Consider the following 20429-nt stretch of genomic DNA (forward strand, 5'->3'; position numbering starts at 1 on the left):
TAACTCTAAATGTGATCAGTGACAAGGGGGGGAGAAGAGACACTGTTCAAGTTGACACAAACACATACACACACCCCCTATGGTTTTTTTCAGGCAATGATTCTCCAAAACTGCAATATGGTAAAGGGATAGTGGAGGAGAGAACATGCTTGATTTCACCTGCACTACATTGTACCTGGGTGTCCTTAAAAACAAAACACACACACTCATGCACATGCATTCTTACCATGTTAAATTCTCCATTTCAACAAAAAGTCCTCTTACCCCAATGTGAATGAAGCTGACGGCTGATTAAAAGAAAAGACCCCAGAACCGGAAGGCTGGGCTGAGGCTGCAGGCATGCTCGGATTCGCACCAAATGTGAACACTCCTGATGGATTGTTTGTGAAGTTGAAATCTGTAGTGCTACTGCCAAACTGAAAAACTGAACCTATAAGAGTTGAAGCAAAAAAATAACGTTCAGGTAAAAATGATAATTTTTCTAGAAATGAGTCTAACTCTTTAATACAGAATATATAGTAAAGGGCAAGCTCTCTTACAGTAACTTAAAGATAATTGAGTACAGTGTGTCCATAAAGTCATGGTGCACTTTTTTTTTTTTTTTGTATTTTTCTGAAGCTGGAAATGGGTAGAGACAGTCAGACAGACTCCCGCATGCGCCCGACTGGGATCCACCCGGCACGCCCACCAGGGGCGATGCTCTGCCCACCAAGGGGTGATGCTCTGTCCCTCCAGGGCATCGCTCTGCCGCCACCAGAGCCACTCTAGCGCCTGGGGCAGAGGCCAAGGAGCTATCCCTAGCGCCCGGGCCATCTTTGCTCCAATGGAGCCTTGGCTGCAGGAGGGGAAGAGAGAGACAGAGAGGAAGGAGGGGGGAGGTGGAGAAGCAAATGGGCGCTTCTCCTATGTGTCCTGGCCGGGAATCGAACCCGGGTCCCCCGCACGCCAGGCCGACGCTCTACCGCTGAGCCAACCGGCCAGGGCCTCATGGTGCACTTTTGACCGGTCACAAGAAAGCAACAAAAGATGATAGAAATGTGAAATCTGCACCAAATAAAAGGAAAACTCTCCCAGTTCCTGTAGGATGATGTGGCAGCATGTGCGCATGAGCAGATGATGACATAACACCATGTATACAGCAGAGCAGCCCACGGCCATGCCAGTCGAGATGTGGACGGTACAGAGGAAAGTTCATTGTGTTCTGTGGCTTTCTAAATTCGAATCCGTGACCAAAGTGCAATGTGAATATCGGCGCGTTTATAACGAAGCGCCACCACATAGGAATAACATTACTCGGTGGGATAAGCAGTTGAAGGAAACCAGCAGTTTGGTGGAGAAACTCCGTTCTGGTAGGCCATCAGTCAGTGACGAGTCTGTAGAGGCTATATGGGATAGCTACCTAAGGAGCCCTAAAAAATCTGTGCATGAGCTCACATCGAACTGCACTGAATAGTATGAAACTGGGAGAGTTTTTCTTTTATTTGGTGAAGATTTCACATCTCTATTGTTTTTTGTTGCTTTCCTGTGACCGGTCAAAAGTGCACCATGACTTTACGGACACACTGTATTTTCTCATTGACACAGAACATACTTGACACCCTCCATTCAACAAGCAACCCAACTTACCCAGGACCAAAGGAAAAAAGGTAGAGTGGACTTCTGGTTAAAGATAGCAGAATTAATAAACAATTTAGCCCATCTTATTCAAAAAACATTAAAATAACAGTAATGGAATTTTAACAAAGATGAAGAGGAAACAACAGCAGTAAAATGTAAAAGCCAGAAGGCTGACTAAAGCTAGCAGCAGGAAAAACACGAATTCTATTTACATAGACACACCCCAAAGGTTCTTCTTCTGGAAGTAAGAATGAAGGGGTGACTTAAAAAAAAAAAAAAGGAAAGATGGTAAAAGAAGAAGCTCAATCTCTCCCCAACACCAGACAAAACGGCCATTCTCTCTCTACCCCAGCAGGAAAACAGCTCTATTCTCTGCAGAGCTCTCTAGACTGGGGGCGGGGGTCATCTTGCACAATTAAAGGCAAGCACACTATATGGAAAACAGAAGAATTAAGAAAGAGTAGGGTTGATATAATGAATATTGAAAACTGCAGCCTTCTTTTGTGACTTGGCTCCCAGAACACTGGCAATCAGGGCAGACCTACCCTCTAGGCAGGAGACTAGGAAGAATCTCTCTGGGGAATCTGAAAGACCTACTTAAACATGCCAAAGTCCAGATTTCCCAAGTAAACAAGACAGCCAAATAAAACTACACTGAAATTCAAGATCTATATGCCCTATTCATTTACAAGGAATTATCAAGTGGTATTTAGGTGTACAAAATTATGCATACAATGAGAAAAATATTTGCAAACCAAATAGTTCATATCCAAAATATATAAGGAACTCCTACAACTCAATAGTCAATTCTTTCAATTTTTAAGAACAAATAAAAAAACTGTGACTGTACAGTTGAGAAGCACCAGACATTTGCACAAAGTATTTCACAAGAGACAATAAGACCAAAACAATAGAAAAAAGCAATTTGAAGAAAACTAAGCAAAAGCTTTAAGGAAAAAAATATCTCATCAATAATACCAAGAGATCAATATATAACTCTTCTGAAATAAAAACAGAAGGATACAAAAAGGAAACATACACAGAACAAAAAGGAATGCTTGGAAATAAAATAATAATACTAGTGGAATTAAAATCCCCCCAAAAAGGTAATAAACAATTCATTGAAGAAATCTTCCCAGAAAGAACAATGAAGTAAAAAAGTAGAAAAGGGGGAGAGAACAGTTTAAAAAGAATGAGGCACAAAGTCTTCAAAGAAATAATTCAAGAAAATTCCAAGAATGGAATTTCACAAAAGGACAATCAGTGGATAAAAATGGAACCAGACCAAGGAACATCCTGCTCAGTCAGAACACTGGAGGCAAAAGAGAAGATTCTAATGAGATTTTAGAAAGAAGTCAAAAAGCAAAAATCAAGGAAAACTTCAAGAGCAATTATGGGAGCAAGCACCTTCACAATGGAGAAATTCCACTCTAAATCTATATTCAACCAAAATCTTAGCAAACATGGGGACGAACTAAAGATCTTTCTAGAAATGTAAGGTTTCAAAGTTTTCTTCCCTGAGCCCATAAGAAAGCCCTAGAAGGTTTGCTCTATCACAACAAGGAAATAAGATGGAAGACATGACACCCAGGCAAGAGAGATGCCTTTTAGAGAAAGCTGAAGGTAATCTCCAAGGTAATCAGTGAAAATATCCCCCCACCAAGTCACAGATAAACAAGCAAGCTTCTATAGAAAGCCTGGTGGGAGGAGTTTAGAAAATTCTGTGAGAAACTTCTTTCAGATACTGAAAACCATCAATGTATTTGAAAATATTGAGATCTACTCAAATGGGAGAAGAGTTAGTTATAACTAATGTTAAGTACAAAGAAAATGTTAACAAAGGGGATCATTAATGTCAGAGAAAACAAAATTTTGTGTCAGAAAAATCAGTCTACCACATGGCATTTGCATACCAGGAATACTGCTCTAACTATACAAAGTCACTGTATTAGGAGGATTGAAGGAAATGTTATCTGTGTGAAACTCCAATTCCATGTTGGGAGGAAAAGAAGTATCGCTAAATCCCAATTAAATAAGGTACTGTAAATCACAAATTTTGCTGCACTTACATTACGTACTAATGCCAAGAATACATAAAGGACTCTTACAAATCAGTAAGAAAAACAAATCAACCAAATAAAAAAATGGCCCCAAACAACCTACAAAAAAGAATTCATGAAAAATAAAATCATTTAAAATCCAAATATGAGAACCCTCATATACAATGCTGGAACAAGGTGAACTGGCACAAGCCATCAGCAAAAGTTTGTATTATTTCTGAAACAGAAGATATGCACACATACCCTATAATTTGGCAATCTCGCTCCCAAGTATATATATACCTTAGAAAAAGATACCCCAACTAACATATACAATATTGTGCAGAGCTGTATTTCCTAATAGCTAAAAATAACTCAAACATTCATCAACATGTATGGAAAAACTGGTATATTCATGGTACTTTTACTCTACAGCAACAAAAATGAACAAACTACATGCAATAACAGTGGTAAACCTTACAACTAAGAGTGAAAGAAGTGAGAATCAGAAGACTGAATACAGTAAGACTCCATTTACATACTGAAAAATCAGGGGAAAACTGTATTTCCTAGAGATATATGTATCAGCAGTTAACTTAAAATAAAACCCAAGAAAACAGTACCATAAAAGTCAAAACACCACTAGAAGAAAGAAAAAAAGAAACAAAGAGAATTTGTGATCAAAAGGGACAGAGAAGGGGCTCCTGAGTGGTGGTTACACAGACTTCATTTCAATATTGCGTTGCTCATTTATGTTTCATGCCTCCCCATATGAGGCTATATTTCACAATTAGAAAAATATGCACAAGCCTGACCAGGAGGTGGTGCAGTTGACAGAGCATCGGACTGGAATGCAGAGGACCCAGGTTTGAAACCCTGAGGTCACCGGCTTGAGTGCAGACTCATCCGGCTTAAGTGCAGGGCCATTGACTTGAGTGTGGGATCATGAACATGACTCCAGGGTCCCTGGCTTGAGTCCAAAGGTCGCTGGCTTGATCCCAAGGTCACGGGCTTGAGCAAGGGGTCACTCGCTCTGCTGTAGCCCCCGGTCAAGGCACATATGAGAAAGCAATCAATGAACAACTAAGGTGCTGCAACAAAGAAGTGATGCTTCTCATCTCTCTCCCTTCCTGTCTGTCCCTATCTGCCGTCCCTCTCTGACTTTGACTCAAAAAAAAAAAAAAAAAAGTGTGTGTGTGTGTGTGTGTGTGTGTGTGTACACATACATACATTTAATTTTGAGGTAATACGTCATTACAGGTTGTGGCAAAAGTAGGTTTACAGTTGGAGTATTCAAAAGTTTATTCTTCTATTATTTACTGTTTTCCATAAGAACTGTATACTGCCTGACCAGGCGGTGGTGCAGTGAATAGAGCGTCAGACTGGGATCCAGAAGGACCCAGGTTCGAGGCCCCGAGGTCACCAGCTTGAGCACAGGCTCATCTGGCTTGAGCAAAAAGCTCACCAGCTTAAACCCAAGGTTGCTGGCTCGAGCAAGGGGTTACTCAGTCAGCTGAAGGTCCACAGTCAAGGCACATATGAGAAAGCAATCAATGAACAACTAAGGTGTTGCAACAAAAAACTAATGATTGATGCTTCTCATCTCTCTCCATTCCTGTCTGTCTGTCCCTATCTATCCCTCTCTCTCTCTGTTAAAAAAAAAAAAAAAAAGAACTGTATACCTACTGACCTACTGTGTGTGTGAGAGAGAGGCAGACACAGAGAGAGACAGAGACAGACAGATATGGACAGATAGACAGGAAGGAAGATGAGAAGCATCAATTCCTCGTTCGGCACCTTAAATTGTTCATTGATTGCTTTCTCATATGTGCCTTGACCACGGGCCTTCAGCAGACCGAGTAACCCCTTGCTCGAGCCAGCGACTTTGGGCTCAAGCTGGTGAGCCTTGCTCAAACCAGATGAGCCCGCACTCAAGCTGGCAACCTCGGGGTTTCGAACCTGGACCCTCCGCGTCCTAGTCTGATGCTCTATTCACTGTGCCACCGCCTGGGCAGGCTGTATACCTACTTTTGCATCACCCTGTGTAATACCATGTAATTAACCATATTTTTGAAAAACTACAGAAACATGTTTAAATATGCAAGTCAAGTGAAAAGTCTTAGATCATCAAATGGAAATTGTCATGAGACAACCGAGCTGGACTGTCCCAGGAACAAATACTAGAGCTGGGGCATAACTATATAAATCCAATCACAAAGAGGATTAGAAAACATGGTTATATAAATCTAGACTAGAACGCCCCAAAGTTTAGATGGAGAAAAATGAGATGATGTGGAATGAATCCAAAGCCTAAATCAAGAGTTAAGAAATAACTACATTTGAATCAAATGTTTTAATACTTTAAAGCTTTAATACATTAAAAATGCTTCAGGGTCAAAGCTGGGCATGTGGTTTATAGGCAACACTAAATATACACCTCTCTATTCTGCCGAGTACAAGTACAAGAGACAATAAAAAAGTAAAACATGCATGTTTCCAAATTCAAAAAAAAATTACATTCAAGACACAGCACCTAAGTACAGACACAAACTACAATACTGCTGTTAACTACACACTCACTGGAATTTGGAGCTGTTCCAGAGCCAAATGCAGACTGACCAGGCTGTTGTCCAAACACAGGAGGCTGGCTACTGCTTGACACTGTCCCAAAGGTAGGTGGTGCAGGCTGAGTCCCAGCAGAAAACAATGCTGCTGAAGATGATATAGACCCAAAGCCTGGGGGATTAGGCTGGCTGGCACCTTGACTCTGTCCAAATGTTGGGGTCTGGTTAGCACCAAATGCTGGGCTGGCAGATGGTGCTGAAGGTCCGGTGCCAAACACAAAGGAGGATCCTATAGGCCCAAAGAATTACTTAAATCACCAGGATAGCTAGAGACAATTCATAAGAAATCTCTATGAGGTCAAAAGCAAATTTCAAGCTTCTTTTCAGACTCTTACCTTGCTGTAAATTTCCCACCAAGTTTTATATAACGATCAGAAGAATTGTTAAGAATGCAATTCTACCACTGTTTAGTAAAACTAGATAGAATCCATATAAACAAAACTATTCACAATACTCCCTGCCTTCATAGTAAAAAAATTTTAAGTGAAGTTATATAAGATAACTGACCTCATCAGAAATTTAACACATTGCAGAAATCAGCTATTGTTGTAATATATACATACTGCACACTAAAGACTAATGTCTAATAAAATAATAGGCTGCTTACTTACTTATAACTTATATTTCAAAAAGAACACTTGGGAAAACTACAGATAACACTCATGCTGAGATAAGAAAAATTGCTTCCAAGAGTTAATTGTTAAACACAAGATACACATTATGCCACACACTGAACAACTACAACACCCAAGTGTAGATGACATAAAGGCACCCATGCGATTTTGTGATAAGCTGCTGTATTACTTCCAAAGAGCTGATATACTCATAATTTAAGCCAAGCCAAGAACATGTATTTTTTTTTTTTTATAAGTACCTGGAGAGCTAGATGTGGTTGTAGCTCCAAAGTTAAAACCCGAGTTTACAGTATTATTACTGCTGGCTCCTGAACCAAAGACGAATGGGGTAACACCAGTACCCGTGCTGGATGTGGTGGCTGGTTTGCTCTCTTGAGAAAACAGCAAGGACTGAGATGAACTGGATTCAACAGGGTTACCAAAGGCTGAGCTGCTCACAGGATTGCTGGCCTGTCCAAACACAAAGGCACCTCCCAGAGCACTGGAGGAAGAGGCAGAGCTACCAAATATGCTGCCGCCAGCTGAAGTGGCTGGTGTACTTGAATTAGAGGAACTGTTCAAGAAACTAAAAAGTGGCTTTGCTCCACCTTGATCTGTATGACAGAAATTAAAAAAAAAAAACACAAAAGTTTTTAAAACAAGTAATCACAGAACACATTTTTTCCTATCCTACAATCGAAGAAGTCATTAGAAAACAATGATTTTAGATTCTTTTGTTCATCAAGTGGGCATATCTGTTATACTAAATTTTCATGCAGTCAAATATATTCATCTTTTCTTCTATGGCTTATAAATGTTCTGTCTTATATAGGAAAACCTTCAGTATTCAGATTAATAAAAATAAAAATATACCTTAAATCCAAATCTCACAGGAGAGATTCTGTGTGGAAAACAAACTCAGAGAGTGGCAGATAGTTGTACTTTTATAAATCTAATCTTGTGATTTATGTTAGCAGGATTACAACTTCCATTTATCCAAATGATAGACAATTTTCTCTGCAGCATTTATTGACTATTGCATCCATCAGTCATGAATTTGTAACTCCATCTTTATGACATATTCCAAATATATTTCCATCTGTTTCTTGTACAGTTATTAATACTAGACTGTTTTAATTACTGTAGCTTTATAGTATGGTTTGGTATTTAGTAAGGTAAACATGTCTGTGTGCCTGCCCTTCTCCCCAAAATTTCTGTGCATTTTCCTTCCATATAAATTTTATCAAAAGCTTACCTTTTCAAGATCCACAACTATTCCTCTAAGAACTAAAATTATATTGGGGAGTGGGTGCTGGGAGGGAGAGAAATATTCTCACTCAGAAACAAGTATTAAATATGGCTTTATTATTGTTAGCATATAACAGGTTCTATAACTAATTTAAAATACAAATAAGAATAGTTAGAAAATACAAATGAGGCCCTGGCCATTTGGCTCAGTGGTAAAGCGTCGGCCTGGCGTGCAGGAGTCCCGGGTTCAATTCCCGGCCAGGGCACACAGGAGAAGCACCCATCTGCTTCTCCACCCCTCCCCCTCTCCTTCCTCTCTGTCTCTCTCTTCCCCTCCCACAGCCAAGGCTCCATTGGAGCAAAGTTGGCCCCGGGTGCTGAGGATGGCTCCATGGCCTCTGCCTCAGGTGCTAGCATGGCTCTGGTTGCAACAGAGCTACGCCCCAGATGGGCAGAGCATCGCCCCCTGGTGGGCATGTCGGGTGGATTGGGTCAGGCGCATGCGGGAGTCTGTCTGACTGCCTCCCCGTTTCCAACTTCAGAAAAATACAAAAAAAGAAAAAAGAAAAAAAGAAAATACAAATGAAATACGTTGTCCAACTCTACTGCTGATTTGTGAGGAAAGCCACTGATTTTTATATGATGATCCTTGATTCAACCACCTTACTGAAGACTTTTGAAACTGTTCCAATAATGTCTCAGTTCCAATACTATCTACTAGACAGGGCTGGTCACATTACAGTATGGTCATTAATATGGTTTACAGAAAATGAAGCATTTAAGCTTTCTTTCAAAGTCAGTCTATGGCTAAGAGTGTACACTGCATAGTATAGAGAATGCCATGATTAAATCTGATTAGACCTTATTTCACTTTTATTCCTTTCCAAATATGTAATTTGGTTTTTATTTTCTTTGAAAATGTTTTTAAAATTTCCAAGTAAAAATTCAATACACAAAAACAACACACACCCATTTGTTGTACTCATACTTTTTTTTCAGGTTTAATTTTGATATTGCTTCCAATTTATTATTCAAAATGTTCATGGGGCCCACAGTGGATAGAGCATTATCCCAGAGGTCGCTGGTTCGATCCCAGAATCACTGGCTCAATCCCTGGGGTCGCCTGAACCCAAGGTCACCAGTTCAAGCCCTGGTAAGGGCACGTATGAGAAGCAATCAATGGGTGCATAACTAAAGTGAAGCAGTGAGTTAATGATTCTCTCGCTCTTTTCCTCCTTCCCTCTCTCTCTCAAATCAATGGGGGAAAAAATAAAATGTTCATGGGTGTTCAACTTTTGATTCTTTGTCTGAAAACATCTATATTTTGCCCTTATGTTTGATGAAATTTTGCTGGTTATAGAATTCTAGATTCAAAGACCATTTTCACTTTGAGGACACAGTTCTGTTTTTAGCATCTGATGTTACAAACTAAAAGCCTGAAGCTAATCTGATAACTCCAACTTTTCTGTCTCTGAAAGCATGCAAAATTTTAGATTGGTGTCCTAAAATTTCATTGGCCTTTGTCAATGAGTGGGCCACTCCCATTTTTAAGACCAATGTCTTTCTTTACATCTAGGAAATGTTCTTCTGTTACTTCTTTCACAGTTCCTCCATACTGCTCTCTATGCGCTTCACTCCAACGGAATGTGGGAATCTGGCTTGGCTCAATCTCTCTATACTTTCGCACTGTATTCTGAGAAATTCCAGTTCGCTAATCTGATTTCCAGCTGTTTTTTCTACTCAGTCCACAGAATGATTTTGTTTCACTGTGTTTTTAGCTTTTAAAAATGCTACTTTTTTTTATTCAGAATTTTAGTTTTCAAAATCTCATCTATTTCTCAAGGATTAATTCTATTTGCTTGCATTTCTTTACATGGCTGATGATAACTGGTAATCTCTATTTATAAATGAAGATTTCATTAGTTAAAAAATATTCACGAGCTTAGAAAAGAATGCTGATATTCCTGAACATATATGCCAATTTTGATTATAAAGTCCAACCAGAAAGGAGAGAGACATGAACACCGTGCAATACTGTGGGCTTTCCCTGAGAGCTGTATTTCTCAGAATTAGATCTGTAGATAATAACTTCATCAAAAGCATGGGGGTTTGGAGCAGTTAAAGCTGAAAATCCTAGGTTCCTTTCCAGAGAGTTCTGTTACTGGTCCCACTCACATATTTTCAATGTAAATCATTCCTTGACTTGTTGCATCTGTCAAGATATCAAAGACACCCTGTAAAAGAAAATGTTTAATACTTACCAGCTGTAGTACTGGTCTGAGCTCCAAAAGCAAAAGTGGCCTTTGGTGGCTGTTCAGACTCCTTCTCAGATGGTTTTGCCACGCTGAAGCTAAAGGTCGACTTTGAAGAACTCTCATCTTTGGTTTGCTCTGAATTCCCAAAGGAAAACACTGGTTGACACTTTGGCTCTTCGTTGTCAGCTTTCTTCCCAAACACTAGAGAACTAGAAGTGACAGGCTCTTGTTTCTCTTCTGTCCTTCCCAAAGCAAACAATGAGGCAGACTGCAGAGGGCCAGGTTCCATATTGCCAAAAGCGAACCCTTTGGCCGCAGCTGTTTCTTCTTTTTTCGATTCTGCCATCTTACATGTGAAAGAAATTGCTGAGACATTCTTGGTTTCTACAGCTCCAAAGCTGAAGCTGCTCTTGCTCTCAGAGGTCACTACAGTGGTGGTAGCAGCAGGAGTAGAGTTAATAATGCCTGTACCAAAACTAAAGCTTGCAGATGAAGATTTAGGCAGTTCCTCTTTCTTTTCTTGCTGTCCAAGATTAGACACCCCAAACTGAAATGAAGCTAAAGAAGCTGGATTGCTTAAACCAGAAGAAAGTCCAAACTTAAAATTATTATCATTCTTACTGTCCTTTTTAACTTCTTCAGGTTTAGAGTCAGATGAAACTCCAAATTGAAAATCTCCTACTGGTTTAGAAAATTTAAAGCCTTCACTCATGAAGTTTATAGACCCAGAATCTGATGACACACCTATTTTAAAGCCTTCTTGATCTCCAAATTTAAAACTTCCAGTGCTTGTTAAAGTCTGAGAAGGCTCAGAGGAGGAAGATGGGATACCAAATTTGAAGGATGAGGCTGCTGGGTTCGAAGATGAGGAAGATGTGTCAAAGCCTTCAAAAATACAAGACATCACAAAGACAATGAATTAATGTTATCCTCACAAACAAAATGTAAACCTTGAAAAGCAAAGTGTCATAGGAATAACTTCAAAAAGGCCTACTTCGAACAGTATTAGTCATGGCAGTAAACATAAACCAAACTGCCCACTATTCAGCATAAGAACTATATACCAATCCTCATAACTATACAGACATGCCACTTGCCATCTGTCAGACTTGCAGAGATCAAACAAATTTGGCAAATTGGTGTTATCAGGAGTGACAGATATTTTATACACTGAAGGTATATATGTAAATTCGCACAAAATTATAAAAGGCATTTTGTCAGTATTTACCAAAAAAATGACAAACACATATATTCTCTGACTCAGCAAGGACAACTGTGTTTTTGTTTTACAGATAAACTCAGAGACACACAAAATGCCTCGTGTAATCTGGGCAGCTGTGACTGAAGAAGAAATGTATGTCCAAGCTAATCCGTGATACAATCCAGGGAGCAGAAGGTAGTATGGCACATAACCTAACCAGGCAGGAAAAAATAATGGAGTAAGAGTATATGTGCTTATGATGTGCATAAAGAAACTCTGAAGAGAGTTGGAAGAAACTAACCACAGCCATTTGTTTGGTAGGAGAAGAAGGATGGAAAATGAGTCAATGAGAACAAAGGACAGGCTTTTTTCACTGTGAATTTTACCATAATTTGATTTTTAAGTCTTGTGAATGTGTTATTTACCCAAGCATTTTTTAAAAATTGCATCAAAGAACCAAACTTACATCAATGGAAACAATATTTAAAAAGATAAACAATACTATGACAAGATCAAAGTCTTGGTCTCCTAATGCTTTTCTGTGGTAAATAAACTAAAAATAAATCACCTGACTGCCTGAAAACAGAAATGATTAAAGGGCCCAAGACTAATATTACCCATTTCTCTGCTTACCCGAAAGTAAACAAGGACAGTGGCAGCCACGCTTTCTAAGCCCTCATCTTCAGATTTCCCCTTTAGTGACTACCCACCCTACCTCTTTCCCAAAGAAATGTAATTGAAAAACTGTATCAGAATCTCAAAAATAAATGGCTATCCACATCCACATGGTCTCTAAGATACCGTTAGTGATATTACATAGAAAGCTAAAAATAAAGATGCTTAAAACAGTAATTAGTTATCACCTCTGCCTCAAAGGGACACATTTAAAAATGTGGCAATTACTGAACAACAGGTAGAAAATATAGAAAAGGGACCGTGAAGTAGCAGCTACAGAGGGAACTCGAATGGACTGGAAAGCAGTGATCTTCTGAAAGCTTTAATCAAAAATTTGAATAGAATATGTCTCATGAAATCATTCATACAAAAATAAATTATGTTAAAAAAACAAAATTATGTTGAGCAGTTCTTCCTTTGTAACATAAAATATTGAGTTATTTTTTCTAGGCAATAGAACATCAAAGCCCAAGTCTAGATTACTTCTTACAATGTTCTAGGGGTGTAAACTCCAAGTCAAGTAACAGCAAATTCATCTAAATGCCAAAGGGTTGGTAACAGTCACAAACAAAAAGCTTAATTTCTCTGAGACTCAAAAAATACAAGACAGAGTAGTTCTTCACCCAGCAGCAGAAGAAATGTCTCACCGCTGATCAGGAAATAATCCAACTTTACACTAATTCAGCAATAGATGTAAACTAAAAGTCCAAAACAACACCTCATTTTATATAATTTTTCAATAGAGAATGAATAATTTTAAAACTAAAGAGGTTCGAAAACTTTCACTTTAAAATGGCGATACAAATAGGCACTTTACCACCGCTTTACCTTTAAACTCCGATTTTGTACCTGGCTTGGCACTTTCACACGATGCACATTTGGTACAATCTGCTTTATTCTGCACTAGGCACACTTCACAGTCCCAGCTTCCCTCGGGTTTCTTGAATTTGTCTAATCCCAGCCAGCCTCCAGAAGAGATAGGGATAGTGCTGCTACTTGGAGCAGGTACAGAACTTCCTAATAAAACAATGTGGAAACAAATGGAATTCTAATTCACATTATATCAATTTTAATGACACTACTAAGTCTAAATGTTCCATTTTTATTAGTATTTCCTATTAAGACAGAAAATTTTAGAAATATAAACATTACATTGTTAATAGCAGTATAGACATTCTCTTAGACTTATAAAAGAAGCAATTCACACTCACCTTGTTCAGTGGTAAGCATCCCTTTATCCCCAAGTTTGAATAGCTATTGTTTTTTAAAAAAATCACTTTGGGTGATGGGCACACAACACAATCAACAGTTCAAATGCTATAGAGATGTTCACTTGAAACTTATTCTTATTGACCAATGGCATTCCATTAAATTTAACTTCTAAATAAATAAATCAAGCTCATAAATCAGCCTAAAAGATTAAATTTTCCTAAAATCTTTGTCCAGTTTCTTCAAACAGAACAGCATTATAAAACATAAGCTAGGCCCTGGCCGGTTGGCTCAGCGGTAGAGCGTCGGCCTAGCGTGCGGAGGACCCGGGTTCGATTCCCGGCCAGGGCACACAGGAAAAGCACCCATTTGCTTCTCCACCCCTCCGCCGCGCCTTCCTCTCTGTCTCTCTCTTCCCCTCCCGCAGCCAAGGCTCCACTGGAGCAAAGATGGCCTGGGCGCTGGGGATGGCTCTGTGGCCTCTGCCTCAGGCGCTAGAGTGGCTCTGGTCGCAACATGGCGACCCCCAGGATGGGCAGAGCATCGCCCCCTGGTGGGCAGAGCATCGCCCCATGGTGGGCGTGCCGGGTGGATCCCGGTCGGGCGCATGCGGGAGTCTGTCTGACTGTCTCTCCCTGTTTCCAGCTTCAGAAAAAATGCAAAAAAAAAAATAGCCACAGACCATAGTAAATTCAAGATTTCAAAGCACAGGTCTCTGCCTTTGAAATAACCATTTTTGCATAGAAGTGTTCTATCATCCACTTCACAGTTCTACTTGACACTACCTACTATGTTCATGGAATTTCTTTTAGAAGCTAGCCAGCTAAAGGATATTTGTTAAGTAGCATAATGTACTCAGGCTCTGGGAACATAAAGATGAATAAAATGTTGCTTAACTTCTAAAGATACTCATGGTCTTAAAAGGAAAAAGTACAAGGTGCCTAATTTGGGTCTGCCAATGCCCCGTGTCAGCCATATGCAGCTGGCATATTTAATAAATCTCCTCCTTTAATAAAACCTTTCAAATTCATCTGGACTGGCTGTCTCGACGAGGCACAGGTTGAGAACCGCTGCCTTAGAGAGTCAGGAGAGAAAGACAGGAACATGGAACTGCTCCTGTATGTACTGTGACCAGGGAATCAAATTGGCAACCTCTGCACTCTGGAACAACTCTCCAACCAACCAAGCTATCAACAAGGGCTTAATGGTTTTTTGTTTGTTTGATTTTGAGAGAGGAGAAGGAAGAGAGATGAGAAGGGGAAAAAAGCATTCAGTTGTGCAGTCATTCATTGCTTTTCGTGTGTGCCCTGACAGGGGATTGAACCCACAATCTTGTCGTTTGGGGACAATGCTCTTAACCAACTGAGCTAACTGGCCAGCGCATTAAAACAATGGTATTTAACACATTAAATTGACTTTCTCAACTTTGAAAAACATTGGTATGCTAGTTCACAAATTGAAATCAAATGTAGTCTTTCCTTTGAGCCAGATTAAGCTAACCTGGGCATTCTCAGACTCATTTTCCTTCACTGAACCTAGAAAAGCCTTAGTGTATGCCAGAGAGAATGACATAGCAGACTTTTTCCCTTTGACAAAAAAAAATTGCCCAACAGTGAAATGCGATGCCTCCTGGAGAAAATTCCCCTAATCTAGCCACTGCTCTGACACACACCAAACCTTCCATTGTTTCTTTCTGAGATAGTTTGGTGGTCTAGCCAGTTTTTTGGCATGCTCAGGGTTGAGGTTTATCTGAGTAGTTACAACACCTACCACTAACCCCAAGAGTAGCTGACCTGGACTTGCTTAGGAAACGTCAGAGTCCAGTGACTGCTCTAAAAGTTGGTTATTGCCTTGCTGTGGCTAACATATCCTTGCAAAATAAGTCTTGTTAAAAGAAACTCTTGGTCCTGGCCAGTTGGCTCAGTGGTAGAGCGTCGGCCTGGCATGCAGGAGTCCTGGGTTCGATTCCCGGCCAGGGCACACAGGAGAAGCGCCCATCTGCTTCTCCACCCCTCCCCCTCTCCTTCCTCTCTGTCTCTCTCTTCCCCTCCTGCAGCCAGGGCTCCACTGGAGCAAAGTTTGCCCGGGCGCTGAGGATGGCTCTGTGGCCTCTGCCTCAGGCACTGGAGTGGCTCTGGTCGCAACAGAGCGACGCCCCGGATGGGCAGAGCATCGCCCCCTGGTGGGCGTGCCGGGTGGATCCTGGTCGGGCGCATGTGGGAGTCTGTCTGACTGCCTCCCCGTTTCTGGCTTTGGAAAAATACCAAAAAAAAAGAAACTCTTCCCTGAGTTGTTTATTTTTATATAATAAATCACCTCAAAAATGAAAAAATAAAAATAAAAAAGGAAAAAGTACAACAAATGCATAGAGGCACTATCACTAAGATGGAAAGTGATAAACGATCTAACACAGAAGTACAAGGAAGGAATGACTGAGGGGCAGGCAGACCCTCCTCAGAGGTGAAATTAAACCTTTAAAGCAGAACTACCAAGTGCTGTGGAGAGAGGAAGGATGGCTTAGGAAAGCAATGTATGAAGAAATACAGGGTGGGGCAAAAGCATGTTTACAGTTGTTCATATAGGAAATAATGCATAAATAATAATACAAGAATAAACTGTGCTTCATGTACTCACACTGTAAACCCACTTTTGGTGGGTTTAAACCCACCAAATGTCTCCACACTACCCACCCTGTAGTGTTAAGTGTGGAGACATTCATTCTGGTACCTCTACTTCTCTAAATGCCCCCAATTATCATCACTTCTCCCAGTTACCTGATGGAGTTACTGGTATGTTCTCTTCCAACTTGCCAATAAATCTGGTCCCTGAGGTTCCACCATTGATTAGTCCACTGCCCTGCTCACAAGTTCCTCACTCTGATAGCTTTAATTACCAACAGTTCCCTGCTCTGTACCTGCAGTCCACACCTCTGAGCTTCACCCCTGCTGGTAGTTCCACTATCCACATGATTAGCTTGGCTAGATGGCTCCTCCTCCCTTAAAGTCCTTTTCATCTTCTTTTCTGACCCTTCTACTGCTATTCTCATTGCCTGCCTGTATAAAAGCTTTCTTATTCAGAGTTTTCCCTTAAATTCATCCTTCCAGAAGCAAGTAGTGCCATGTTTTTTGCCTCATTATTCCTTTAAAAAATTAACTTCCAGCCTGACCTGTGGTGGCAAAGAGGATAAAGCATCAACCTGGATGGACGAGGTCGCCAGTTCCACAGTCAAGGCACAAATAGGAATTGATGCTTCCTGCTCCCCTACCCTGCCCTTCTCTCTCTCTTTCCCTTCCTCTCTCTCTCGCTCTCCCTCCCTCTCCCACCTATCAAAAAAGAAAAAATTTTAAAAACTTAAAATTAAAAAATTTAACTTCCAAAATTTAGCTTCATTTTTAGACCATGTTCTTCTCTAGTCACTTCACTCACATTCCATAACCTCTACTCCCATGACTTATTAAAAAACTATGGGCTAATCACTCCAAATCTGTATCTTTAGCCCAGAGCTCCATGATCAGTATGTCCAAAGGCCTCACATACATCTGAAAGTCAGCTTCAGCAGCTTTGAAATCATCATGTCTTCAAGTATACATTTTTCTACATCCCTCTCGTCCTTATTTATTTCATTAGCAGACATCACCATTATCTCTGCCTATATTATTGATACAATTTCCCTAATCTGTCCTCTGGTCTCCAAATTTTTGACATCTTCAAAAGCCACAGTAATTTATCAAAATACATATTGAGCATATCACTCCTCTGCTTAAAATAATGGCTCATTTACAGGATGAAGTTGAAGTATTTTTAGTACAGCTGTACTTCCTTTGTTGATAACAATTCACTGCCTCTCAAAGTGTTATTCTCCCTTCACTCAGAATTCATTTCAATTTCCTACCTGCATCAAGGTCTTGCTTCTCCCTTTTTAGGGGAGAAGGGGTATTGAGTGGGAAGAGAACAGTATTTCAGAATGAAGATTTTGAAATCTTACTCTCATGGAGATGTCCAATACAAATTAGAAATATGGCTCACCCCTTGTGTTCAGACAGGGGTTTAGGCTAGTAACTCAAAAGCTTTTCACTGCAGACAAAATTCCCAAGACACTCATATTTTATTTAGTATTCATATCACCATATATCTGTACCAAATAATTATGTAACAGTATTATAAAAACAGCAAAGAGTCATTTCCAGATGTAAATATTTATTAACTCTAAAATTTGAACAGAGAAACTCAAGAAACTCAAACTTAACTGCATTTTTCTAGCTGCCTAAGTTAAAATGCTTTCACTGATGACTCAGGAATCTACTGCCATCAGAGCATCTCGGGCCAGCAGCATACAGGTACAAGGAACACCATCAGCATTCAGCGACGGCATTTCAAAAACAACACTGTCCACCCTTTAATGAAACCTTCCTTGGGAATGACTACTAGCCATCCTCACTTCTACTTAGAGAAAAAGAGACAAAGTAATAATTTATTCTGTATAGAGGTTTGAGGAAGATGCCCATTCTAAGACCTTTTAGCATCTTAAACAGTCAACTTTGAAAATGATCATGAGGAACAAGTTTCTGATTAAAATGCATACAAAAAAGCCTGACCTGTGGTGGCGCAGTGGATAAAGCATCAACCTGGAAATGCTGAGGTTGCCGGTTCGAAACCCTGGGCTTGCCTGGTCAAGGCACACATGGGAGTTGATGCTTCCAGCTCCTCCCCCCTTCTCTCTCTCTCTCCTCTCTCCCCCTCTCTGTCTCTCTCTCTCCCCCTCTCTCTCCTCTCTAAAAATGAATAAATAAAAAATAAAATGCATACAAAGAAGTCACAGCCTACCCTAAGAAAACATACAGATCCAGCCCAAGCAAGTCGTTTTAACTTCAATATTGCTTTAAAAAGTTAAGATGTATGAGGAAAGGCTCATCCTGAAACTTTTAAATACTCAGGTTGTTCTTGGTGGTTCTACAGAGAATAAATTAAAATAACGTAATGAGTAAAATTATTCCAAACAGCCATAAACGTACCTGGTTTCTCAGACATACAGGACACACATTTATTGTCTTCTGGCTTATTAGGAACACAGCATACTGGACACTCCCAAGATCCCTTGGGCATTTTAAATTTATCCTCAAATCCTAAGGTACCAGAGGTTACAGTGCAGCTGGAAGATGAAGCAGCCACGGAGACAGCACTCTCTGAAGCCACTGGCAACGTAAGGACTCGCTTAACACCAGTTCCAGGTTTCGGTGTTTCACAAGCTACACATTTTATCGATTCCGGTTTATTTTGCACTAAACAGGTATCACAATCCCAAGTTCCTAGTGCTGGTTTAAATTTGTCTCCAAAACCTGTCCCCAATGCAGAAAGAGTTGGTTTTCCACTTTTACTTGGTGTCCCAATTCCAGTCTGTTTAGCGGTATCTCTTGGTGGCAATTTTGTTGCTTGGCAGGTGACACACTTGCTGTCTGTAACTTTGTTTTGGAGTAGACAATTATCACATTGCCATGATGATCCAGCTTTTAAACTTTCCCCCAACCTTATTCCACTAGAAGAAAAGCTATTTATTGCTGGTCTTGTATAAACCAGCGGGCTTGTATCAGTAGGCTCAGCAGCAAGAGAATCTGCCTTCAGTGACGTGAAACCTAGGGTGTGGGGATTGAAACAAAGTTAAGGACGGTCTTCTAACCAAACATGAACTGCAATATTATTACTGGGAGAAAACATACTCACCTGATTGCTGAGTTACTGCAATCCAATATGAACTACTTAAGAGGTGACTATCACCTAAGCACTATTTATTAACTGCATAAACAGGGACAATTAGACCTAGTTAAAATTCTACAAAAGATGTATTATTTATAATATATCACCTTTTTCATCTAGGAATTTCTATTTATTATAATTCAACCAATACCTAATTGAAGGCTTTAATTACAGATTGTCATCAATGTCCTGCTAACTCTGCATTCCTGCAACACTGACCCACAGTATATTCATAGTCTTGTTCCCCAATCTGTCTCTTCTTTTTTGGTGTTCCCATGGCTCTCCCAAATGACTTCAATATCTATAATTTTTTAATTTTGTCCAGTCATAATCCATTACTGTCGTACCCCCTTCTTGGATAAAAACCAACTGAGCAGTGCAGGTCATTGGACAGATATTCCTGCAAAGCCTAAGAGAGAGGTAAGAATTCTTTTTAATTATACTAAACTCATACAGAACTTTAAAATCCAACAGTTCACTGACAACTATGGTAAATTCCAATTTATCATACCATTACCAGAGATGTTCCAAACCATGTTACAAAAAGCATTAAGGCCCAGTCAATCCTAAGGGAATACAGCTCCTGCTACTCAAGAACAGGCCCACGCAAAGTTACCAAACACTAATTCAAACAAAATTTCTTCAAATTATCTCTCCAATATAATCTCAGAGCCTTTTACATTATAAAAATACCTTTTTGTAATCACTGAAGGTATATTTAGACAACTCCAGTATTCATGTAGAACCATGAAATAATAGGAAGAACAAGTCTTTGTGCTGCCAAAATTGCTGTCATTGAACTGGTGAACTGACTGTGGGAACAAAGCTTCAATCCTTTACTCTGGACCAATTTTTATTATATTCATACCAACAAACTCAAGTGATTTGTTTCTCCAGTCTTTAGCACCAAAGGACAAGAAAATTGGAGGGAAAGAAGATATAGAAGCTGTTAAATATTTCCTAGTACAACCAAGAAATAATTCAACCTAGAGCTATTTTTAGCATAATGGCAAAACAATCCTACATACCTCAGTTATTTCCAGTGGTCAACATTTTGTTAATGATTAATCTGAGTCCCTAAGGTTGGCAAAATCTTAACAGTAACCATCTCAAAGTATTACAAATTTTTCTGGTGCTTCCATTTTTTTTTTAATTTTCCTAATTTCTCTCTCAAAAGAACTATGATCTCCAAATTT

At 39.8% G+C, this 20429-nt stretch overlaps 1 protein-coding gene across 5 annotated transcripts in view; it reads right to left on the minus strand.

Annotated features, from left to right (window-relative positions):
• NUP153 (nucleoporin 153) overlaps positions 1-20429 on the minus strand; it is a 77197-nt gene that overhangs the window by 1409 nt on the left and 55359 nt on the right. For 4 of the 5 annotated variants that reach the window (XM_066377125.1, XM_066377126.1, XM_066377123.1 and 1 more), the window contains exons 16-21: positions 18495-19112; positions 13102-13290; positions 10404-11282; positions 7155-7508; positions 6237-6509; positions 265-430 (exon numbers count right to left, since the gene is read on the minus strand). In XM_066377125.1, coding sequence (XP_066233222.1) covers positions 265-430; positions 6237-6509; positions 7155-7508; positions 10404-11282; positions 13102-13290; positions 18495-19112 — 2479 coding nt within the window. The remainder of the gene's footprint in view (positions 1-264; positions 431-6236; positions 6510-7154; positions 7509-10403; positions 11283-13101; positions 13291-18494; positions 19113-20429) is intronic. The other variant, XM_066377124.1, reaches the window with a different exon arrangement.

This window comes from Saccopteryx leptura, chromosome 3 (assembly GCF_036850995.1).
Source record: "Saccopteryx leptura isolate mSacLep1 chromosome 3, mSacLep1_pri_phased_curated, whole genome shotgun sequence".
Classification (NCBI taxonomy): Eukaryota; Metazoa; Chordata; class Mammalia; order Chiroptera; family Emballonuridae; genus Saccopteryx; species Saccopteryx leptura.